Here is a 21,046-nt window from a genome sequence, read left to right as displayed (position 1 = left end):
TGATAAACTGGGAACTTCGTAAAAGCTCAAGGTGGGATCAGCTTAAAAGACACTGTAACCTATCTCAGTGTGAGATTCTGCACTGCATTAAAACAAAGCCAATCCAGCCTGCACTCTGTTGTTACTGTGCATCCTTGTGCATGTGCTGCCAAAGGCATCTTCAAATACTTAATCACTCTGGAGGAAAATATTTAAATCTTTATTAAAATACTATTAAGCGCTTACAGGGCGGCTTCATCTTTCTGAAGGCCATACAAACACTTGCAAAAGCCTCACAACATCCCTGTGAGGTAGTTTGGTCGTATGTAATTATATGACTGCTTCACAAATAAAAGATGCTGCTCTTTAAATAATCAAAGCTGAGTTGGAGATGGTGACTTTTATTTCCCTGCTTAGGCACAAAACGGGTTGTTTGCTACCATGCATCTTCAGCATATTTAAGAGGACAGAATGGCATATAAGTGTATTGGAAACAGATGCAACTGAAAATCAGCAGTGAATGGGTTAAAGTGCAGTTCTACCCTGAAAACTTCCAGTACAGAAAACAGCATCAGGGGCTTGTAGGGCTGCAGGATCTCAGTGGCCCCTGGTCAGATCCTGCCTAATTAACAAGTGACAAAGGCTGAATGCTCGGGTTGCAAACGAATGTGTAACAGACCAGAGGGTCCTCCTGGCTTACAAGACTCTAACACCACAGACCCACCTGCAGCTGCCCTGGCTGAGCAGTTCCCACAACACCAGAAAGCAAAGGCAACAAGGGACCTTGCAGCTTCTGGCTGCTCAAAGGAAAGGACACCACATGGGTGTCGTTACCTGAAAAGCTACGGCACAAAGGCCAAGGAGTGGTCTGGGTTGTAAAAGCAAGTGCCAGGCCAACACAGAGATATGGAAGCCCCAGGTCCCACTGCACTGTGAATCTCAGAGCAGGAGTTGGAAGCAGAACAGGGAAATGCAGTTTGAGTCTGTCTGAAGTGGAAGATACTTCTTTGTTCCGTGGGTTCCAGCCTGCTCCCATAGCATGCAAGGTCAGGACAGGTTTCTTTCAAAGGAGATAGCAGAAATGTCCTTATGCTGTAATTCAGCATGAGTGGTCCATTAAAGTAACAGTGACTTACATTTACTTTCATTTCACTGCTGTAGTTGCACAGGAATAACAGCTTCCCCACAGAGCACCGACATCAAGGGCTTATTCACGCCCTCTGGAAAGTGCATACTCCAAGGGAATTAAGGGAATTAAATCAGTGTCTCAAGGTTTTTCTCAGAGTTGCCTGGAACTACATCCCTCCCACGTCAAAGTACATCGTGGTTATATTTCATGCAAACACTGCAGTGCGTTTTCCATGGGCACATCTATTCATGCACAAGGAGCTTGGTCTGAATCGCTGAGACTGCATCAGAGCATATCAAAGCTTATTGCAAATGCTGCTGGGGTCAGATCTGGGGGTCTCGCTTCTTTGAAGAATTCCCAACTAGCGAGGATGTCTTGGAGGAGGTCATGCCAGTGTGGCTCTTTTGGGCCCCTGCTGGCTGGGAGGGTGGTTTCTTTTTCATCACTGGAGTTTTGTTCTTGCTTTTAAATACCTTGTTGGGGTCCAGCTTGTTCACAAAGGAATCAGCTTCTTCAGAGAGGAGAGCTGTGTTGATGGTTATAGGTTTATACATGTTAAACCATTGCTGAAAGACAGGATGGTGGGGAAGGAGGAGGTTAAAAATCAAACTGCAATTAGACATTTTCTGCCTGTTCCTCTTCACCCCAGAGCCCTGATTTTAATCATACACCACATAACAGTTAGCAGTTTACAGGACAAGGCAGAGTGCCCTGTGATAAGGATACGCAAGACACAGCTACAGCCCTGGAGCTGTCGCACATTCCAGACAGGGAAGAGGAGAACCAGACACAAACCTAAAACTACCTTTCCTGCAGTGTAACTCCTATCAGGAGGAACTCCTGACTTAAAACACAGGAGGAAAAGTAAAAGGGAGGGGATGAAACTAAACCACTTTCATTTGGGTTCAGAGAAGCAGAAAAGATTAAAAAGACTGGAATACAAAAGTGCTTATAAAATGGAAAAAAGCTAGTTACACTTACCAAAAAATAGCTTCCCATCCTCTCTACACATACAATGTTGCTGATTTTGTTTTAAACTCTTTACAGAAAGGATTTTGTATTTGTTTCTCTTCTGCTTGATTTTATGTCTAGAATATTGTTCTTTTTTGTTCCCATATGCCCCCCACACCATTATGCCCTGAAGTTCCCATCTCTCAACGTTTTTCCTATCAATTTGCCATTGATGAAGTCGGGAAATGAAACAGTAGGGGTTATAGTACCACAAGTCCCTCTGACACCATCCTCAGTAAAGTATTTAAAAAGATAAGCAGAAAATCAATACCAAAATGCATACAGCAATCTGTTCATGTATTGCTTAATGGAAAAGGGCTCTAATATACCATCCTTAAAGACCTTCACAAATGATAATGACATACTAGGAGGATTTGAACTAATAGAGGCTGCAAATGATTAGGGAATATATGAATAATTTCACCAAGATTTGTGACTATAATAAAATGTTCTAGCAAGAAAACTACAAAAAGGCAGAGCACAGACACATGCTATTGTACCACGCACCCAGCCCTGACTAATAAAGTAGAGCACAGTGTGACAGGGAAGACACCAGGAACACAGGGCCAAATTCTGCAGCCATTGATAGATAGAAGTCGGCAGTGATTTTAGTGAATTGTTTCTATGCATGCACAGGGCTGAGGCAGAGACCACGGAATGTCATGCTGGTAATACAGCTGCCTTGTCTGTGTTAAGAGGAAGACACTCACCAAGACGTGCCAGGCCTTGCCAGTGTGCACAGACATTGCCCAGGCTTATGTGCTGTGCTCTGCAGTAGTACCAGCTCTATTCCCTGCAGCAGTACCAGCTCTATTCCCTGACCTCACACAACGTGGAAGCTGGGTTAGGGTAAATCCTTACCTTGGCCTGGGGGCTCACCCCATAGCTGGTGAAGGCATACTGCCACTGTGGGAGACCCAGGTGAGTGATGAGCAGGCGGTAGTAGGCTGTGAAGGTTTTGGTGAGGAAATGCCAATACAGAGCTCTGTCCAGGAACCATATCTCTGTGTCTGGGGAGACAACTAGAACCAACCAAATTATGTTGTTGCTTTGAGGTGATAGGAGATCAACCCCTGGCCCAACGTCAAGTGGGAGACAAAACATGCTTATGGGAAAGGTTGCACCTTCTAAAACACAGCGTCCCTGACTAACATAGGTGATTATCCAGAGGGAATGTGGTTTAATGGTTAAGAGCACAGGGGCTGAAAAGGTCTTGGTTCTGCTCCCAGAATCACGCAACAGCCATTACAGTCACTTTCCCTGCTGTAAAACAGATGCAACTCGGGACCAACACTCTACATTCAACACACTTGGACAACAGCAACTTTGCAGTGTAAGTTACAAGCATTATTACAGCCAACTTTTATCTGCCCCACAAAATAAAAACAAGAACTGAATTGTCAGTCATCTGGATTACTGAGCATAGAGTCCAGAGTCCGGAAGTCATAGGAGAGTACGTACTGCCAACAAAAACACATTTTACAAAATCCTTCCGTGGTGATAAAATCCTGCTCTGGTGGCAACATCTTTTGAAGAAACCACCATCAGATTACTAGCGTAAAAGGAAGAGATCTTTCTTGGGAAACTGAGGTGCTGAAAATTGTCAGTTAAACACACCACCTCCCATGCTGACATCAACACTTATAAACAGTGCTGCCTCTCCTTGCTCAGATCATCCAGGTTTTCAGCGTGTGCTGAAATCACTACCTCTGGAAGCAGGATGACAGGTAAGAAGTTTCTGCCCTGGGAGTTCAAGTCACACCCAATTAAAACACAAGATAACAACCACAGGCCTTTTTCTTAAGAACAAGTATCCCCCAACTGCACACCCCCACACAGTGTACATGCACGTACGTGCACACACACCTAGTGACCTGTGTACTTTGACAGATGACAGCTACTTGAGAAGTGACCTGTATGTTTCACTGATCCCTGATTGAAAACAACTGTCTGCGTATCTTTCAGAAGGAACAGCTCAGCTTACGTCTTTCACTCTGCTTTTCAACCTCCTGCCACCAAATGTTGACCTACTTAGCACCTGGAGGCTCTGCATCCACTTACACGGTGGCTGAAACAGTCTAAGCCCATCTGAATGAGACGAGGACCTTTTTGTCATTCATCCTTTGCTTCTAAGCAGACACCCTTCTCATCAAAATGTAAACAAATTCTTCTAAGACATGCAAGTAACCATAAATATGTTAGTGGCTGAAGTCTAGCTCTCCACATTATTTCAACATAATTGCTTGCAGGTCATACATGACTGCTTTCCTGGGTCAGTACGCAAGCATGCTATGCATACAGAAATTCTAAGTTATAACTCAGACTCAAACATTAAAAGGAAGGAAGATGTAAACTCCAGCTAAGCCACTGTTATGGTGTAGACACTGAGTTCAGCAGAGACAAGAAGTCTCAGTAAGTGTTCATCTATAAATTGCAAAGGAGATCAGAAATGTAAGATGATTCTACATGAGGCTTCCAGGTATAATCTGTAAAAAGAGACGGCAAACTTTGCTCTTTTTAGTCTTACCTGGTTTAGCGTGCTTATAAACAAGGCAAACTTTCCCATTCCCGTTGCATGGGTCTAATTCAAAGATAAGACTACGAGAATCAAAGTGTGGCTTCTCGGGTTTGTCTTCATCACCTGAAAACAGAAAAAAAACACATTTATTGAAACATGTTTGGAGAACTGACTGTGACTCAGCTGCAAAGAGTCGATCTATTTTGTAGTTATTTATAAATCAGCTGAAGAAGAACTAAAGCAAACCATTATATTTATACTTCTTTGAAAGGATTAAAGTCCAGATACAGGGAAAGAAAGAGACATTTTAAGTCTTCAGTAGGAAAACAAATCACAGAATCAAAAACAGATGGCTGAAAAAAACACATCAAGTTGCCTTGTAGTCCTTCCCTGGCGTAAGACAGGATCACAGAATCAGCTTTGTGGATGTCACTTCTGACACCTTATCTTTTCTTCCAGTGTACAATGTCACAATCTCCAGGCAGCCAACCCAAATGCATTGATATCACTGAGAAGTTTTCCCCATGTGGATCCTGAATCCTCTTTGCTGCTGAAGTCCTCTATTGTGTTCTATCCACTCTCCTTTTTTTGCCCTACATTCTTATTTTCTGGAAAGATCAGAGAGAACTGTTCTTTTTCTGTTGACACAAGACTTTGATGAACTTGGAGATGTATACATTTCTTCATACATTCCAGTGTGACATCTGCCTCCTTCTCAACAGCCACAGATTCTGACTCTCATTAAACTTGTGGCACAAAACCATCACAGAGCCTTTCTACAGGACCATTTTGGGACTGTGGAGCTGTAAATTCTTGAGGAATACAATTTTGAATTTTAATGCTGCTGAAGAAGAAGGGAGACACAAGAGTTGTACCCTTCTGAAGAGTTATCTGTGAAAATCAGGATGAGAAGTCTTACAGGAATTTAAACTTTTCTCAATACACCTTATAAGGCCATCAGTGGAAGTCCAAGTGGCTAAATGGAAGCAGAATCTGGCCCATTTCACTACAATGGATAGAAGACCAGGACTGTTGACAAACTGGAATGTACAAAAGAAAATTTCAGATGCATTTAGAGGCTACAAAAGCTACAGAATTCAGAAATAAGACTGTGAAATCAAATAGCAATTTTTTTAAGGAGTTGGTATGACACCTGTTGTTGTTCTTGTCTTACTTCTTCCAGTCTTGTTAGACTGTAAGAGGTCTGGGCTTTCTTTTCTTTTTTATTTTCTTTCCCCTCTCCAAACCACAGGATGCCCAGCATGTCCAGGCAGTCTGGAAATGCACATTTTCCAGTGTCACCTCACACTTCAATGTACTTACCAGAGTTGCTTTTCCAATTCCAAAGAGCATATCCAGCTGCGTATTCACTACCAAGACCAAACTGTTATCTTTTGTTCATATAACACCATAAGCACACAAAGATTTTACAAGTTGAATCACTGGAGGAGGTTTCGGTTACAAATGTAAAAAGGGAAAAGACAGAACAGGAAGACAGATGGACTGTTAAAAGAGTACAAAAATAATACTAGCAACTGGCAGAGTTAACAATACCTGTCAGATTTACTGAAAACATGTCCACATCTTAAGGCTGTAGGGGACTAGTAGGATGTATAGTAGCGATGATTCCAGGAGAGACAAAAACCACATCTACATGGAGTGACCTTTTCTGGTGCCACATCCACATGCTATATGGTGAAAGTATCCTAACAGAGCAAAAGGGATGAGGCAGGGCACACATTCCAACCTGTTAACAGGACCTTACCTTCCTCATCTGAGTCATCTTCCAGGTCAGCAAGACATGGTGCATTCGGCAGGGCGTACATGGAGGAACCCCCAAGCCGACAAAGCTTTGAGATACTGTTAATCACCATGGAGCCCAGGGGCATCGGGGTATCTGCAATAAGACTGACCATTAATTACATTCAATGGCAGGAAAGCATAGGAAGTACTGCTTTTTCTCCAAAAATCTACTCAATCTCTTCTAAAACAGGGTGTGTAGAAGAGATGCATATGCCTAAGGGGCCTGTACACTTAACCAAGCCAGGCTCCATAATAGTGATTTTTTTTTTTTTTTCCAGACAACACCAGGTCATCAGCTCTTGCTCTACTGCAGGACCAAGGAAATTTCAACTCAAAGGCTTTTATTTATTTTATCTGCTATAATCTGGGATAGGAGAGGAAGCAGTACTCTTGACACCATCTCAGAGCTGTGCACGTGAGAACTGCACTGCTGACTAGGCCGGTGTTGCAGTGGTTAGCCCAGTCCTGTGAAACTGGCTCTTAAACATCCTGGCTAGCTACCGCCACCCCCCCAACACTCTTTTCCCTGCTGCTGTCCTTTCTGCAAGGAACCACCGCACCCATTTACAACGCACTGGGTAGCTTGCCCTCTTATATACCCCATCTGCTGAGGATGTCCTCTCGAATCCTACTCCAACACAGGTTTTCAACAGTGTGGCAACACATTGGTGCTCCTGAGAAAATGTTTGAGGACTTGCCACATGTCTCCTTCTGAGGACCAATACTGTCACTGGACATCAGGTCACAAGCACCCATTCAGCCACATGCCAGCATGAAAGGCCTCAGAAGGCACAGTGCAGGCTTGCTCAAACAAGGCAGTTATGTGAGCTGCTTGGTCTTTGTGCGTTTGTGTGCTTTTTGTGCCACATTATTCAGAGGTCATGACACACTAAATCCCACTTGAAACATGATGGGACTTCAGTACAGGTGCTACAGCTCTGATGTCTGAAATGAAATCCCACTTTGTGAGGAAGATTCCTCGATTTGAGACTCTCTCTTGATGCCAGCAGTGTTTATAGCCCAATCTGACAACCTGGCTATTAGGTAATGAGAGCCAAGAGACGACTCAGTGTGCCCAACTCTTGTCAAACAAGGACAGATAATGAAGCTCGGTCCTGCTCTCCCTTCTGCCACTAACTCCAGAGATAATTCCAGTGAATGGACTTTAGCTAGTGGAAAAGTAGAATCAGGCTCAGGCCTTGCAATTCTGGAGGCTGGTGATAAACTTGGTATGTATGGTATAAGGCAATTCCCTGATGCATTATTTCTTGTTATCTCCGCAAGGTCTTGTCTTTGTGGCTGACTAATGTAAACGGCGTGACCTCTGCTCAGGTGCCTGACTGGTCTGGCTTCTATTAACTGAGAAATGAGAACTATGTGAGAAGCAGAAAAACAACTTTAAAAAGAAATAAATCATATGTTCCATCTTAGCTGGGTTGGGTAAAGATGTAACTAACTAAGAAGACAGATAGGCTTTCCTAACTGTCATGATCTTTACAGCCTCTCTCTTTCTGGCCCATGATGGGAACAGTCAGATGACTTCAGTAGATTCATTTTTCTCAAATTAAAGCCACCACATGGAGTGGAGAGACACTGAAGATACTAATGATGTGAAGGGTTTTCTACAGCACTCCTTATGGTTCATACTCCAATGTGTAATTGACATGTTTATGTGGTAGAGGACAGTCCTTTCCTCATACTGCAGAAATGGAAAAAGAGAGAGGGATTATTTTGTTAACACAAGGTCCCAATTCTGGCCTTTTATTCAGTTTGCCATTTTAAATGGAGTGCATATCATGTCTCTCTGGATTGCGCATATATATATATATATATATATATATGCAAATACACACACTTTTAACGAGAAAGCAGCATTTTCTGATGGTGACTCCTCTTACTGCCTTCTGATGGGATAATGTGCTAGAGCTACTTCTCTCTCCATGAACCACAGAGGGAACCCAGGTACTAGATTTAAACAACATACCTAAATCTGGGTGTCGACAGATGGCCAGTGTATTTATTACGGAATGGTTTTTATGTCATTCAGCCTTGTTTAGTTTCTAGACAGTGTTTGGTGTACATCTCTCCTGTAGAAGTCCAGCATGTGCAAACAACAGGTTTTGCCCTGTTGCAAAGACAGGGACTTCTGATATGCACTCATACTTTTTTTCACTTCATCAAGACATTTCTAAAATCGCCTACAATACAATGCAGATCTGCACTCACTTACTGAATCAGAGATCAGTTTTCTAGTGACTGATCAAGCTGTCTAACAGACAAAGTACTTCTTTTTTTTTCAAGTTAAGGAATGGTGCTAATTTTTCATTCGAAATGACTTGATGTGTGTGCATGACTCTTGCTCAGACTAACACACGATGCTGACGTGTGTTGAATGCAAAAAGAAAGTTTAAAACTAAAGAGATTCTGCACAGACGAGACTGTCTGCAAATAAATGAGGGTATCAGGAGAGAGGAACACATGGACTCACCATCAGTCTTCACACTCCAGGTCATCTGGAAGCCATCGGTCATGAGATAGAAGTTCTTTAAATCCTCTGGCAACACGCAGGAGTTTTTCTGCAAATCACAAGAGGCCCCGAGTGTTATGGGAAAATACAGAACATAACTCAAACACACAGAGCAACTAAATATTAGTACAGAAATATTTGCCACAAAATGTTTTGCTCAACTCCAAGATGACTCAAATCAGGTCAACCTTAAAACTTGAGAGAAAACTGTACATTTCTTGAGTCTGTGCTACTGTATTAACAAAGATGATGAGAGCAAATTTCACAAAGAGCAGTCTGTCATCAGAAGGTGATTACAGGCTGTTCCCCGAATGAGACAACCCACCATCCTGTGATACTAACCACTTCTTCAGGATCACAGGCATAAGGACAACCAGCTTCTTCATACATCTTTATGGCTTACAAGAACAGCGTTTTGTTTTAAGTGAAATCAGACTAAGCCTACCTGCTTCACTAAAGCATGTATAATAGTAGAACAAAGATTCTTTTTTCTTCTGAGAGCTTTCAGTTCCAAGTAGGTGAGAGACGCACAGACTCAACAGTTGCCCATACTCAGGCAGGTTTCACATTTCACTGAACAGTATGCGTGTGAAAACACAAAGAGCCAGTCTCACAAATGTGCTGGCCTGGTTTCATCCCACCAAACTTTGGCACTGAGCTGGGACTCCAAAGCGTGCCTCCTTCTGAGCCAACCGTGAAAGAGGCACTTGCATTGAGCTGTTAAGAGTGTTTCTAAGACACAAGATCCTTCTCCTATGCCTACCTTCACTGTGGAAGAAACCTTTCTTAACTCGGACACTCAAGCAACAAATATGAAGGAGGGAGGATAAAGGCTTAATCCTCAGAACAACAAGAAGCCTACAGAACTACAGCCAGCTGCAGGTACTGCTCCTGTGACGGGAGAGGGTGCAGACCAGTGACCCTTCACTCCCACTGATGTGGCGAGAACACAAAATGAAATGGTATAGAAGCATGTCAGTTTTAAGAAGACAGGCAGCATGTATGGTGAAAGGACTTACCGGTTGCTTCGTCTGCAGTTGTTTTAGTGAAAAAAAGTCTATAGAAGATTGAGGTGAGTTCACATTTAAAGCATCAACTCAAGATTCCATGAGAATAGGACCTGAAAACTCAAGAGTTTAATTACTAAGAAGTTTGAAAAGATGAGCTGTGTGTGTCTAGCCGAATCTTTAAAGTCTCCAGTGATGCTAGTTCCAAAATTTGTGATTTGTCCCAGAGCTGCAGCATCCTCCTTAAGGAAAAGTTTTCCTAACTGCAGTATGAATCTCCAAGTTGCAACTTGTGGTCATTCTCCCTTTTCAGTGCTTTTAAACCTTCTCAGAAACAAAGACATAAATTACCCTTTTGGGGGTCAAACTCCAGCATTAAACCATTTAAAAACATACATCTGAGACCTGTATATAATCATAGGACTCAGGGAGCCACCATTTACAGGGAAAACAAACAAATAACATGAGATTTGCAACATGGCATATCTGACTCGAGTGCTTCTGTGATGGGATTTCCAGCCTTTTTCAAAAAAAAAAAAAAAAAAAAAAAAAAAAAGAGGTCTACTTCTTTCTTTCATTAAGGCCATTTAAGAGATACCCTTTTGGATATGGCCTGCTCTTTGTGCAGTGGGTTTGACACTCAGAACAAGAAAATACAAAAATACAAACTTTAAGAGCATTTAAAGCTCAGCAGTGCTGTCCCCCACATGAGCTTATCACGCCACAGATCCAGATGTTATTCGGGTAGGTATTCCTAACTTGGCCTCAGAGGCCTAGATGAATTTCAGAGCAGCTACAGACCTGCTTTGGAGAAAACAGGTGTCACACTAACAGCTTTCCAACACCATCCCGCTGCTGGGACTGGATTTGTAACATCCTCAGAACAGTGATCAGATTCTTCCCCATGTCTGCAGCCCATGCATATCCAGTTACCTGCAGATTTTTCCTCAACGCCTCTCTCCAGCAAGAGCCACCACCTACCTGTGCATTTAGCTGCTGTGCTGGCTTCTGGTCTTCAGTGACTGGTATGAAGAAGGAAAGGTTCTGGCCTCCTCCTGTCCACATCCCTTCCCCACCTAAGGATCTGGGCAGCCTATTCTTTGAGTTGTTACAGTCTCTGTCCCCTAAGCTGTGGCATAGACACAATGCAGGAACCTGTATCTCACCCCCAAGCTTCACTCCTGCATGATAAATAATGCACTTTCTGGGCATATCCATTTATGCCTTCAGCTGACAACTGACAAGTCCTAGATACTAATGGCTTTGCAGCTTGCAAGAGGGCACTTTGCTTTACCCAGCCCATCAGCAGCCTGTCACTAACACAGTGTTTTCCTAACCCAGCTTGCCAAAATCTCCAGAGGTGACAGCTACTGAAGCAGAGAATCTGATACTACAGAAACTTTGCTTTGAGAAGACCTTAAGATCATCTGATAAGAGCCTGCTGATGGCCAAGGGCCTGGTGGTAAGTTTCAGAAGATTACTAAACCACATGGACATATCTGAAGTTCTTCAAATGCCTTTAACAAACACACCTTCTTCTGTGGGTTCTCCTCAGCACTAAATATTTACAGTTTCATGCTGTACTTTCACCACTTCTAATTTCAAGCTGTAGCTACAAGCACAGTGACTAGGTTTAAAGCTATGAAGAAAATATGACAGACCTGCTACAAAGCCTCAGAAGAGCAGAAATGTTTACATAGCACTTTTAAACACACACTCCCCTTTCCCCCCATTTTTACTAATCTATCCCAGCAGAAAAAAAATAATATATGGGATATATATGGGAATATCTCTCTTGGTTTTGGTGGGTGTCTCTCTGTAAGTGGGAGAACCAGATCCATTGGGATGACAGGTCCCTGCACAAAAATCATGTCTGGAAAGTCCTTCTACTCCGAATCCTCCTTTTTCTGGAAGGAACCTGCTACATGTACGTGTTTCTCCAGCTGGCCACCCTCTCCACTAACATGTCCCCTCATTTGACTTTCCAAATGCTGGTGGGAAATGCTGTACCAGAGCAGATCTGGTAGAACAGATTAGAAAGCTTTAATACCTTTCTCTCCCATCTGACAGAAAGGACTAATATGTCATGATATGCTTAGCCACATGACTGTGACTTCAGAACAGTGTTTTTTGACAGCAGAGACAGAGAACCAAGCCATTACTGTATAACAAAAATGGCTTCATCTCTAGCAGCTATATTCCCCCTGCTCAACTGGTAGTTTCCAGGGTTGTGATCTCCAGCCCCATAAAACACAATATTCCTAAAAACGTGCCAGAATTTGCTTAACCACAGCCCTGGCAAACAGCCGTTTTCATCCCAGTCATCTGGTTACACTCATCAGCTCATAAAACAGAATATCCCAAGTGCCCAATATGGTGTGTGAGGTCTATTCCTTTTGTTTATTGTCCATAATATCCCCAAATAGTCTCCCAAGAAAGCACAGTCCCTTGAGGATAAAGAATATTAGAAACAGGGAGGCTTTGCTGCCAAGAACTGAACACTGGATCCAGAGGTAAATCACTGACATGCAGCAATTCCCATAAATCAGTATTGAAAGAATGCCTCCCAAGCAAATATCTTAAAGAAATGGATAGCAATCAAAGCATACAGCTCCAGAGAAACCTCTCTGAAAATCCAAACGATTGCTATTCAACTTCTGAGGAGAGGAAGAAAGGATTTATGCCACTTCTCAGGGCTTCCAATTAGGGTACATCAGCAGCCACTTTTCTTTCCACCTGTCTTCATGACCAGCCTACCCTAGCTGACAGGTTAATTTTCATAACCTACTGAGACTTCCTTTTTGTAGTTTATATGTATAACTCTGATCCCGTTGGGGCTCCCAGAATTTCCTGTCCGTTCCTCTTATGGAGAGGCTGGGGTGGGCCCGATTCCCTGCTGCAGAGAACAGTATGTGGCAGTTCTCGAGGATGATGCTGTGCAGCCAGTATTTTAAATCAGATTATTATAAGGCTCCACAGGAGGAAAATTCTGTACCAGAAACACTAACTGCCTCCCAGAAGTACTTCAGCCTGCTCCCCATTGAGCAGCCTGAAGAACTGTACCTTTCCTTGTGCACTGGTTCTGCTGGCTCCACGTCTGCAGCTCTCCCACCCACCGTGCCACAGGGCAGGTGGAAAGAGGGCAGATCCTGTGCTCCTGGATGTCAGGCACTGCGGGCTCACCTGGCGCTGAGGGAGGGCATTGCAAAAGGATGGGAAGAAGGGGTCCTGTGGATCTGTGCACCTGCAGGCTGATTTTGGAGTAAAAAGGAGATATGGTAGACACGATGAGGACGGCTTCTAGAATAGCCAGGAACAGTTCCCGGTGGGATTCACATGCAGAGAGCTTCTGAGTCGTTTGGCAGCTTAAAAAAGCCCACATCAGGAAAGCCCCATACTGCCTGCAGGCTTTTTCCTATTTTATTACAGAAAGATAAACCTTTGTAGACAAAGGTCGTAAGAAGAAACAAAAGATTACTCATGTGGAGTTGTAGAATATCAGTGCTCCAGAGCCAGCCGAGGACAGCTTGGACACTTAGGAAGCCAATTAGAGGAACTGGCAAAACGACCTCCTTCATTCTGCGTGCCTTGCTGAGGTGCTGAGCCCTGGGACTCCCAGCTCCCCCTACCAGCTGCAGTTTTGTATTTTTGTAAAGCAAGCCAATGATCTGGGTGACTTATTTCTCCTCCAATTGAGGCAAAAAGGAAATCTAGATCAGCCACTGTCACTGCATATATAGGAGAGTCTCCTACCAATATTTTAGCGCCATGGCTGCTCTTACAAACCGCACGTAGAGGGTAGCAGGGCAGTTGCCAACCAAGCTGTAGGAGTGGGAACTGAATCATAGCAGGATATACAGTTATTAGCACTGGCATTCCAGTGACCTGAAAGCTTTGTCTCTACTCTCCCTTCTACCATTTGTCTCACTCTCTCTGGGAAAAGATAACATCTTCACAGGTCTGAAATACCCAGAATCATGAAAAATTACCTGCTTTCATTCAAATATTTTGAAACACTTTAAGTTTTTGGGAAGTGACGTTACCCACGTAAGTACCTGACAAACACGTATCTTAAATATTTTTGTGAGTGTGCTGATTTCCAACGCAATATTCAGGATTGATTTCAGGTTAGGAGCTCTTTCTGCTTGCCTGTGTCTAAAAGAAAGGCTTGGAAAAATCTCTTCTGTTCTCTTGCTGTGTTACTGCACTGTAACCTGTCAAAATGCTCACCTTCTCTTGTAGAGCTCATTGCAGCTGACTGGCGTTCAATAAGCTGTTCTAAGGTTTTAAAACTTCTACCATAGCATCCAGTTAAATACTTGGAAAAAAACAGGCACAGCCCAATTTAATTAACACAGTTGAGTGAGACAAGCAAAAAAATAAAAAATACTGCCAACATTATTAAAGTACAAGTTTAATAATTCATAACTAAAAAGGCTGATTTTTCTTACAAGAGTTTCAGAATACCAGGGATTTTCTCTTGGCAGAAATACGTTTTCTTTGCAAAACTGAAATGGGACTAGAAAAAAAAAATGCTTCTAGAAGAACTGTTTAAATATATATATCTTAACAGTAGAGATTTTATTTGGTGTGTCTCAATAAAAACATGGGATTTTTTGGGAAAAAAAAAAAAAAAGAGTATAATTTGGGGTATAGTTTAACCATTTTTTCCCTACATTGCATAAAAAGGCCTGCAAATAGTTTCCAAACCAAATATGTAGACGGGAGTTAAAAATACTGTCCATGTCAAGACCGCGTGTTAAAAGCTCAGCCACGGAGAGTGATTATGTGCATTCGTGTTGCCACCTAGTGGCTATGAGAAAACACTGATGAAAGTAACATGAATACGTATACCAAGAGAAGAGAGCTGGGTGAGTTTGTAGAAAAAAGAGGTGCAAGTTCACCCCTGAAGGACCTTGTGAGGTGCTGAATGCCTTGCTCTTAATCATCACTCCAGGACACATTGCAATTGCGTGGACTGTGATAGGTATCAGACTTCATCCCCAAAGCTCATGAAATAAAGGAAAAAATATTTTATCTTTTAATTCAAGAAAGAAGATTTCAAATCTATTCAATACAGCTGGAAACAAAAAGAAAACAGCCAAGTGAACTCCTTTACTGTTAGTAGACCAGTCCAACTGTATCTACTTGATTTTCACCCCTCTTTTCCACAATTAACCTATCTCCTTTACGAGGGGAAGAAAAGCTGAAGTTTTGACAACTTCAGAACAAAGTGTGTTGGGTGAAGCATTTCAAAGCTTGGTTTTACAAGAACAGTTAAAATTTAAAACAAACCTGACATAATTTTGAGGATAAGAAGCGCCTGCAAATAAGAACAACCTGTTCTGGAGAAGCAGTCCTCTTTTCCTTTCCAGAAGAAAAGGAGTGAACCTCACTCTGCTGCTCCCAGACCTGAGATGGCTCACAGCCAGGGTGCCTCACACCTTCCAGCCCTGTAAATCCAACACCTGAACAGCTACAGGAAATCAGGAACCAGTTCACATGAGCCTGAAAAATTGGACATTTCTGCCTGACCACAGTTAGGGGCTACCGTACAAGTTCCAGTAACTAACACAGGTTTCCAATACATGTATTCTGACCTGGATTATTCATAAATATCACTAAGTGGGATAGAATGGTACCAGAACTAGTGCAAGAATTTTCACTACTACTTTGGAAAACAACTGTAAATAGCTAGGTTGCAAAGGGGATGTTATTTGAGGTAGTGGAAACAAGTGCAGTGTCTGGGATAATGTGCATTCGGGAATAGTCAGGGTTGGAGGGAGGACAATTCACTCAACTCCATTCTCTGCCATGCTCCTTCCCAAAGGCCAGTCAGCTACAATTCCTTCCCAACACGTGAGAAATACCTAAAAAGCAGCTATTCTCCCATGGTATGGGACTGACAAATGTATGTATGTCCAAAAAGAGGACTAGAAGTGCCATCTCTGTCTGCCAAAGTCACGCGACAGTATTCAGGAGCACACAGCGTGGTGCAGCGAGGTCAGTGAACAGGGAGCTGAGGTTGCACGTGCTCCTTGTGGTGTTCTAGGACAGGCAGCGGGACGTGCTTTGGCTAAAGGATTGGGTCTGTTAGTCAGAGGACATGGGGGCTATGACAAATAGTGACTAGCTGAGACTAAAAAGAGAAAGGGATAACTGGAATGAACTCTGTGGCTCATTGGTATTTTCCATCTTGATGCCTTTAGCTTTAAAGGCTCTAAGTTAAAAGAGCTTCATTTTGCCTGCAAGGGTCTTGGGAAATACTTTCAGACCTGGGTCAGAGCATTGTCTGTTCTCCACTGAGTCACCACTGCTGCTGACTCCTTCTTAGAGGTGTCACTCTGAGTACATAGACGCTGATGGAATTTCTCTAACAGAACAGGTGCATGAGATAGCCTAAAAACGGAGCAATACCTCATCTACCAAAAGCAAAAAAGGGTTTCACTCTGCATCAACCTTGGTAATAGGTGGTCTCACAAAGCAGCCGTTGCATACGACACTTTCCATGGGCTGCTGTACTCTCAGACCAACCTCGCTGCAGTATTACCAGGAAAATACTCACTTGTTCCCAGGAAATAATTGCGTGGCGCTCCGCTGGCTCCTTCTCCACAAACGTCACTTCAGCAACTCCTGGAGAAGTCTCTAAAAGGAAAAGAGGAGCGTGTTTGCAGCTGGCACGGGTGACAACCAGGCACTGTTAGCCAGACAATTTTGCAAGCTAACTTGACTGACAGCTGGGGAAAAGGCATTAATGACTGCAAACATTGTGCTGGTGACCGAGCAGTCACTTTCTTTTGTCTGTAATTGTACTCCATGTGTCTTGGCATGAGGATGCCTAGTGCTGCACGAGATGCCATCCTTTGATGGGTTTATAAAAACAAGAGTGCCTCTGTGCGTGCATCTATATATAGACAGATAGATACAGGCGTACATTTTGTATTCAAGGTCTGATCATTTGCAGAGACTTTGTGGAAAACAAAAAGAAGAAAAATTAGCCATGGGTTCCTGGGCAAACTCAAAAGAGCCGAATCCCTGTAAGTGTGCCCTGTGGTTTCAGTCAGGCAGGACGTGCTCAGCTTAACACAAGATACCGCGCAGCGCTGCCATGAATTGTTAACAACCACGTTCCTCAAAGACAGGCACATCTCAGCGCTGGGTTTGAACACACGCAGAATCTGAACCTGCATGAGCCAACACTGGTCCTTTGGAAGCCCAGCTGGACACATGCAAATCTGTTACAAGCACCGAGCTCATCATTTATAAAAATCATCTCAATATTTTATGGGAAAGAATGCTACATAAATGCAAGATGCTAATCTACGTGGTGCTATCCTTGCAGGTGTGTGACAGTCTCCCTTGCACTTATTATTTTATAATGTTTTACTTCATCTACAGCCAACTGAAATAGTTCCCACTGACTTCATTCACTTTGGATCGGGTCCAGAAAGACTACTTACTTCTTGTTGTGGGAATTGCAAGCCCAGCACACAAGGCGGTAGAGTAGAAGTGATCACTATGCAGGGCTTTCAAGACTGGCTCTGCTGTGAGTGAAAGTATTTGCTCCCGAAGCAGTCACACATATTGTAATTGCTTTCTGATAAAACATACACAGTGCACTAGACAGGAAAGGCAGGCACCAGAGAGCTTTGGTTTGGTTTTTATCTCCAGTTCTGGGCTTTTCATTCCAGCAGTGGTGTTGCCCTTGTCTGCTCTGCTGGTGAAAGAGCAGCACTCAGTTCCCGGAAGTCTGAATGTTGCTTTATTTGCCAGTATTGATTTTTACTTTGTCAGATAATTTAAAAGACAAAGCATAGCACCAGAAAACCAAACTCCAAGTTCAAATAACGATAGTAATAATAGTAGGTCACCTAGATAATCCTTCAGGCCAGAGCAGGGCCCAGCACACAGAAGACTCTCTGATGCCTTGCCAAGTTTCACATCAAATAGTTGGGTGCATGGCAGGGGGATCTGTCTCTTGCTCAAAAGCTTTCCATACGTATTCTGCTTCTAAAGAACCGTGTGGAATCAATGATCTAACCAGCCTTTTCCTTCTAAGCTATGCAAGTCTTATAACAAGTTAAGAGATTATAATAACAGAGTAATTGTTATTTCTGTGATCAAAGAAAACAGCAGGGATGTTTAATTCATCATGCACAAAGGCTCGGCTGGGATGATGGAAGATTTAATATCCTATCAGTCATAGGAAGATGTCTAAGAATAAGCGAGCTGCAACTTCTAAAGAGGTCTGAACCAAATCCAAGATCAAAAGAAAGAGAAACTCCATCTTAAAAGCCCGAATGTTATAATAAAAATATCCTGTGGGTGAGCTGAAGACCACATTTAACAGATGTGTATAAGTACGGACAGGAGCTCTATTAAATATTAAGGAGGAAGAGAAGGATAACTCTGCCCTGGGTTGCTTTTTCCTCCAGATGGAAGAAATCAGGAAGCCAACTAAGTTAGAGAAAAGACACAGGATAAAGCTTGACTAGTTCAGGAGAATGAATTTTCCCAGTTAAAACTATTCTGAATTAAGGTCACAGTAAACTCTGTCCTGCTTTTAGGATATTTCATCCAGAAGCTTCCACAATGCTTTCCAGCATGAAACCCGAAGACCTGATGTAATGGTCTGAGCACAAAGCTGGAGCAGGAACCAATCCTTATGGTAGCACCAGTACTCCCTGCACATCAGATAAACTCTCAGCATCTTTGTGAAACTGATGGAATAGTTAAATTCTTACCTAATAAAGACTGCAAATATGTAGCTCTGGAGAGTCCTGAACAGCTAGCACCTGCCATTCAAATTTACTCGTGAGCAATCAAACTTTCTGGAATTTGCTATTAGTCACGGAATTTCATCAAACTGAATCGTACTGGGAATGGAAACGGATGCCCCTCTTTTTCCTCCCTTCCAGATCTTCATAACGCTTCTGAGAAATCTCCTGCTTTGCAGGGACTTCCACATATACTAGAATTTTAACAGACACACAAACAAAAACTCCTACACAGAGTTTGTCTAAAGGAAGATTTGTTTTCAGAAATGGTGCCATGAGCATTTGTTCATAAAGGTATTGGAAAATTGGGCCTCAAGCACCCATTACTGGATGTGCTAAGTTTTGTTGTTTGAAAGGGCTGAGTTTCATTACGAGATCATTTCTACCCTCTGAAAAAGCGTTTCACAAACTCAAGAGTTAAAAACCTTTTAGCTGTTTTTCTGTCATACTTTGCAGGAAAGCACCCACCGGCTTCATGGGACTTACCAGAAGATATTTTGAAGTACGATAGCTCCTAGGGCTGCAAACTACTGAGTAAGGCATAATTTTGATCTAGATACCTTTTGCTAAAGGAAAACTGTAAGAGATTGGTAATGTTCCTCAAAATTTGTAGTTCAGGAACTCGAATTAACATGGTGGCACAGCTTGGATGACTTAACTAGGCAAAGATGTGTGAAACAGCTGGGAGGAGTGGGAAAATGGAGAAAGAACCAGAATGAAAGAACGCAGTGATGGAGTGGGGAGTGCGCGGCTGTCACAGGGCTGTGTGGGTTGGAAGAGACCTCAAGATCATCGAGTCCAACCTCTGACCTAACGCTAACAAGTTCTCTATTAAATGATATCCCTGAGCTCTACATCTGAATGCCTTTTGAAGACCTCCAGGGATGGTGACTCCACCACTTCCCTGGGCAGCCTGTTCCAGTGCCTCACAACCCTTTCAGTGAAGAAGTTCTTCCTAACATCTAACCTAAAACTCCCCTGGCTCAACTTAAGCCCATTCCCCCTCGTCCTGTCACCAGGCACGTGGGAGAACAGGCCAACCCCCACCTCGCTACAGCCTCCCTTGAGGTACCTAAAAAGAGCGATAAGGTCGCCCCTGAGCCTCCTCTTCTCCAGGCTGAACAAGCCCAGCTCCCTCAGCCGCTCCTCGTAGGACTTGTTCTCCAGGCCCCTCACCAGCTTCGTCGCCCTTCTCTGCACCCGCTCAAGCACCTCGATGTCCTTCTTGTAGCGAGGGGCCCAAAACTGAACACAGTACTCGAGGTGCGGCCTCACCAGAGCCGAGCACAGGGGGTCGGTCACTCCCCCTCCTCCCCCCCACACCCCCTCTTCCCCCCCCCCCCCCGCCCCTCACCCAGGATCCTGGTCACGCCCAGCGTGAGCCGCTCCAGGTGCGGGCTGAGCCCGTGCGGCCGCTCCTCCATGCCGGCCCCGCGCAGCGCCCGCTCCGCTTTCTGACCCCTTTTGTCCTTCCTCCCCCGCCGTAGCCGCCGCTGCGCCGCGGGGGCGCTCTGGGAGATGCAGTTCCTCCGGCCGCCCTCCGCGGGCGCCGCGCCTCGCGTGGCCTCATGGGAGCGGTAGTTCAGGAGCCGCGCCGCCCCGCTGGTGGCGCGCTCCGGCGGGACTACCCCTCCCAGAATGCCCCTCTCTTCCGCCCGCCGGCCGCGCCAATGGGCGGCGAGCGCCGGGGGGGCGGCGGGGGGCAGGCTGGGAGTGGCGGTTGTTTCAAGATGGCGGAGGTGGCCGCCGGGCCGGGCGGGGACGTGTACTGGAGCCGGGACGGTATCCTTCCGCCGGCAGCGGGATCCCTCCGCGGGGCGGGGGGCGCGGGGCCGGGGGGGCCGCCATGAGGGGAAGGGGGGGGGGGGGGGGCTGTGAGCCGGGGGCTCTGCGCGCTGCGAGCCGCGTGTGGGGACCCCAAAGCTCGGTGTAAGGGCGTTAAAGGGGGCTGTGGCGAGCTGCGGGCGGTCTGCGCCGCCCCGTGCCCGGTGACAGGGCGAGGGGGAGTGGGTAAAGTTGCGCCAGGGCTGTGTGAGGGTGGATGTTGGGGAAAACTTCGTTACCGAGGGGCTGTGAGGCGCTGGGACGGGCTGCCCAGGGAGGCGGTGGAGTCCCCGTCCCTGGGGGGCTGTAAAAGGCGCTGAGATGTTGGGGCTCGGGGGTGTGGAGCTGGGTTTGGGTCCCTCAGCCAGGGCTGGCTGCAGGGGCAGGGCTGCCGAGGTTGTGGCAGATCGCACCCCGAAACAGCGCCCAGGCGGGACGGGCTGACCTGCCCTGGGCTGCGCAGGGGCACCC

The 21,046-nt window shown here is 44.7% G+C and overlaps 2 protein-coding genes across 2 annotated transcripts in view; one reads left to right on the top strand and one right to left on the bottom strand.

Moving 5' to 3' along the window:
* Positions 1–1,431: 1,431 nt before the first annotated feature.
* TPGS2 (tubulin polyglutamylase complex subunit 2) lies at positions 1,432–20,226 on the bottom strand (the record flags this gene model as incomplete). The annotated part of the gene is made up of 7 exons (XM_082783316.1): positions 20,106–20,226; positions 16,540–16,619; positions 8,929–9,016; positions 6,403–6,534; positions 4,647–4,760; positions 2,981–3,141; positions 1,432–1,674 (listed from the first exon to the last, which is right to left on the bottom strand). Exons 1-7 carry the CDS (start codon positions 20,173–20,175, stop codon positions 1,432–1,434), a joined length of 888 nt encoding a protein of 295 aa, XP_082639442.1. The 5' UTR covers positions 20,176–20,226.
* A 242-nt stretch (positions 20,227–20,468) lies between these two features.
* Positions 20,469–21,046, top strand: part of KIAA1328 — a 172,203-nt gene continuing 171,625 nt past the window's right edge. Inside the window, exon 1 of the mRNA XM_082782847.1 lies at positions 20,469–20,533. Within this exon, the coding sequence (XP_082638973.1) occupies positions 20,482–20,533 (52 nt within the window). The 5' untranslated portion in view covers positions 20,469–20,481. The remainder of the gene's footprint in view (positions 20,534–21,046) is intronic.

This window comes from Aythya marila (assembly GCF_965140915.1).
Source record: "Aythya marila genome assembly, chromosome: Z".
NCBI classification, from domain to species: Eukaryota; Metazoa; Chordata; class Aves; order Anseriformes; family Anatidae; genus Aythya; species Aythya marila.
The sequence above is the reverse complement of the archived record's forward strand: the minus strand, read 5'-3'. Positions and strand labels throughout refer to the sequence as shown.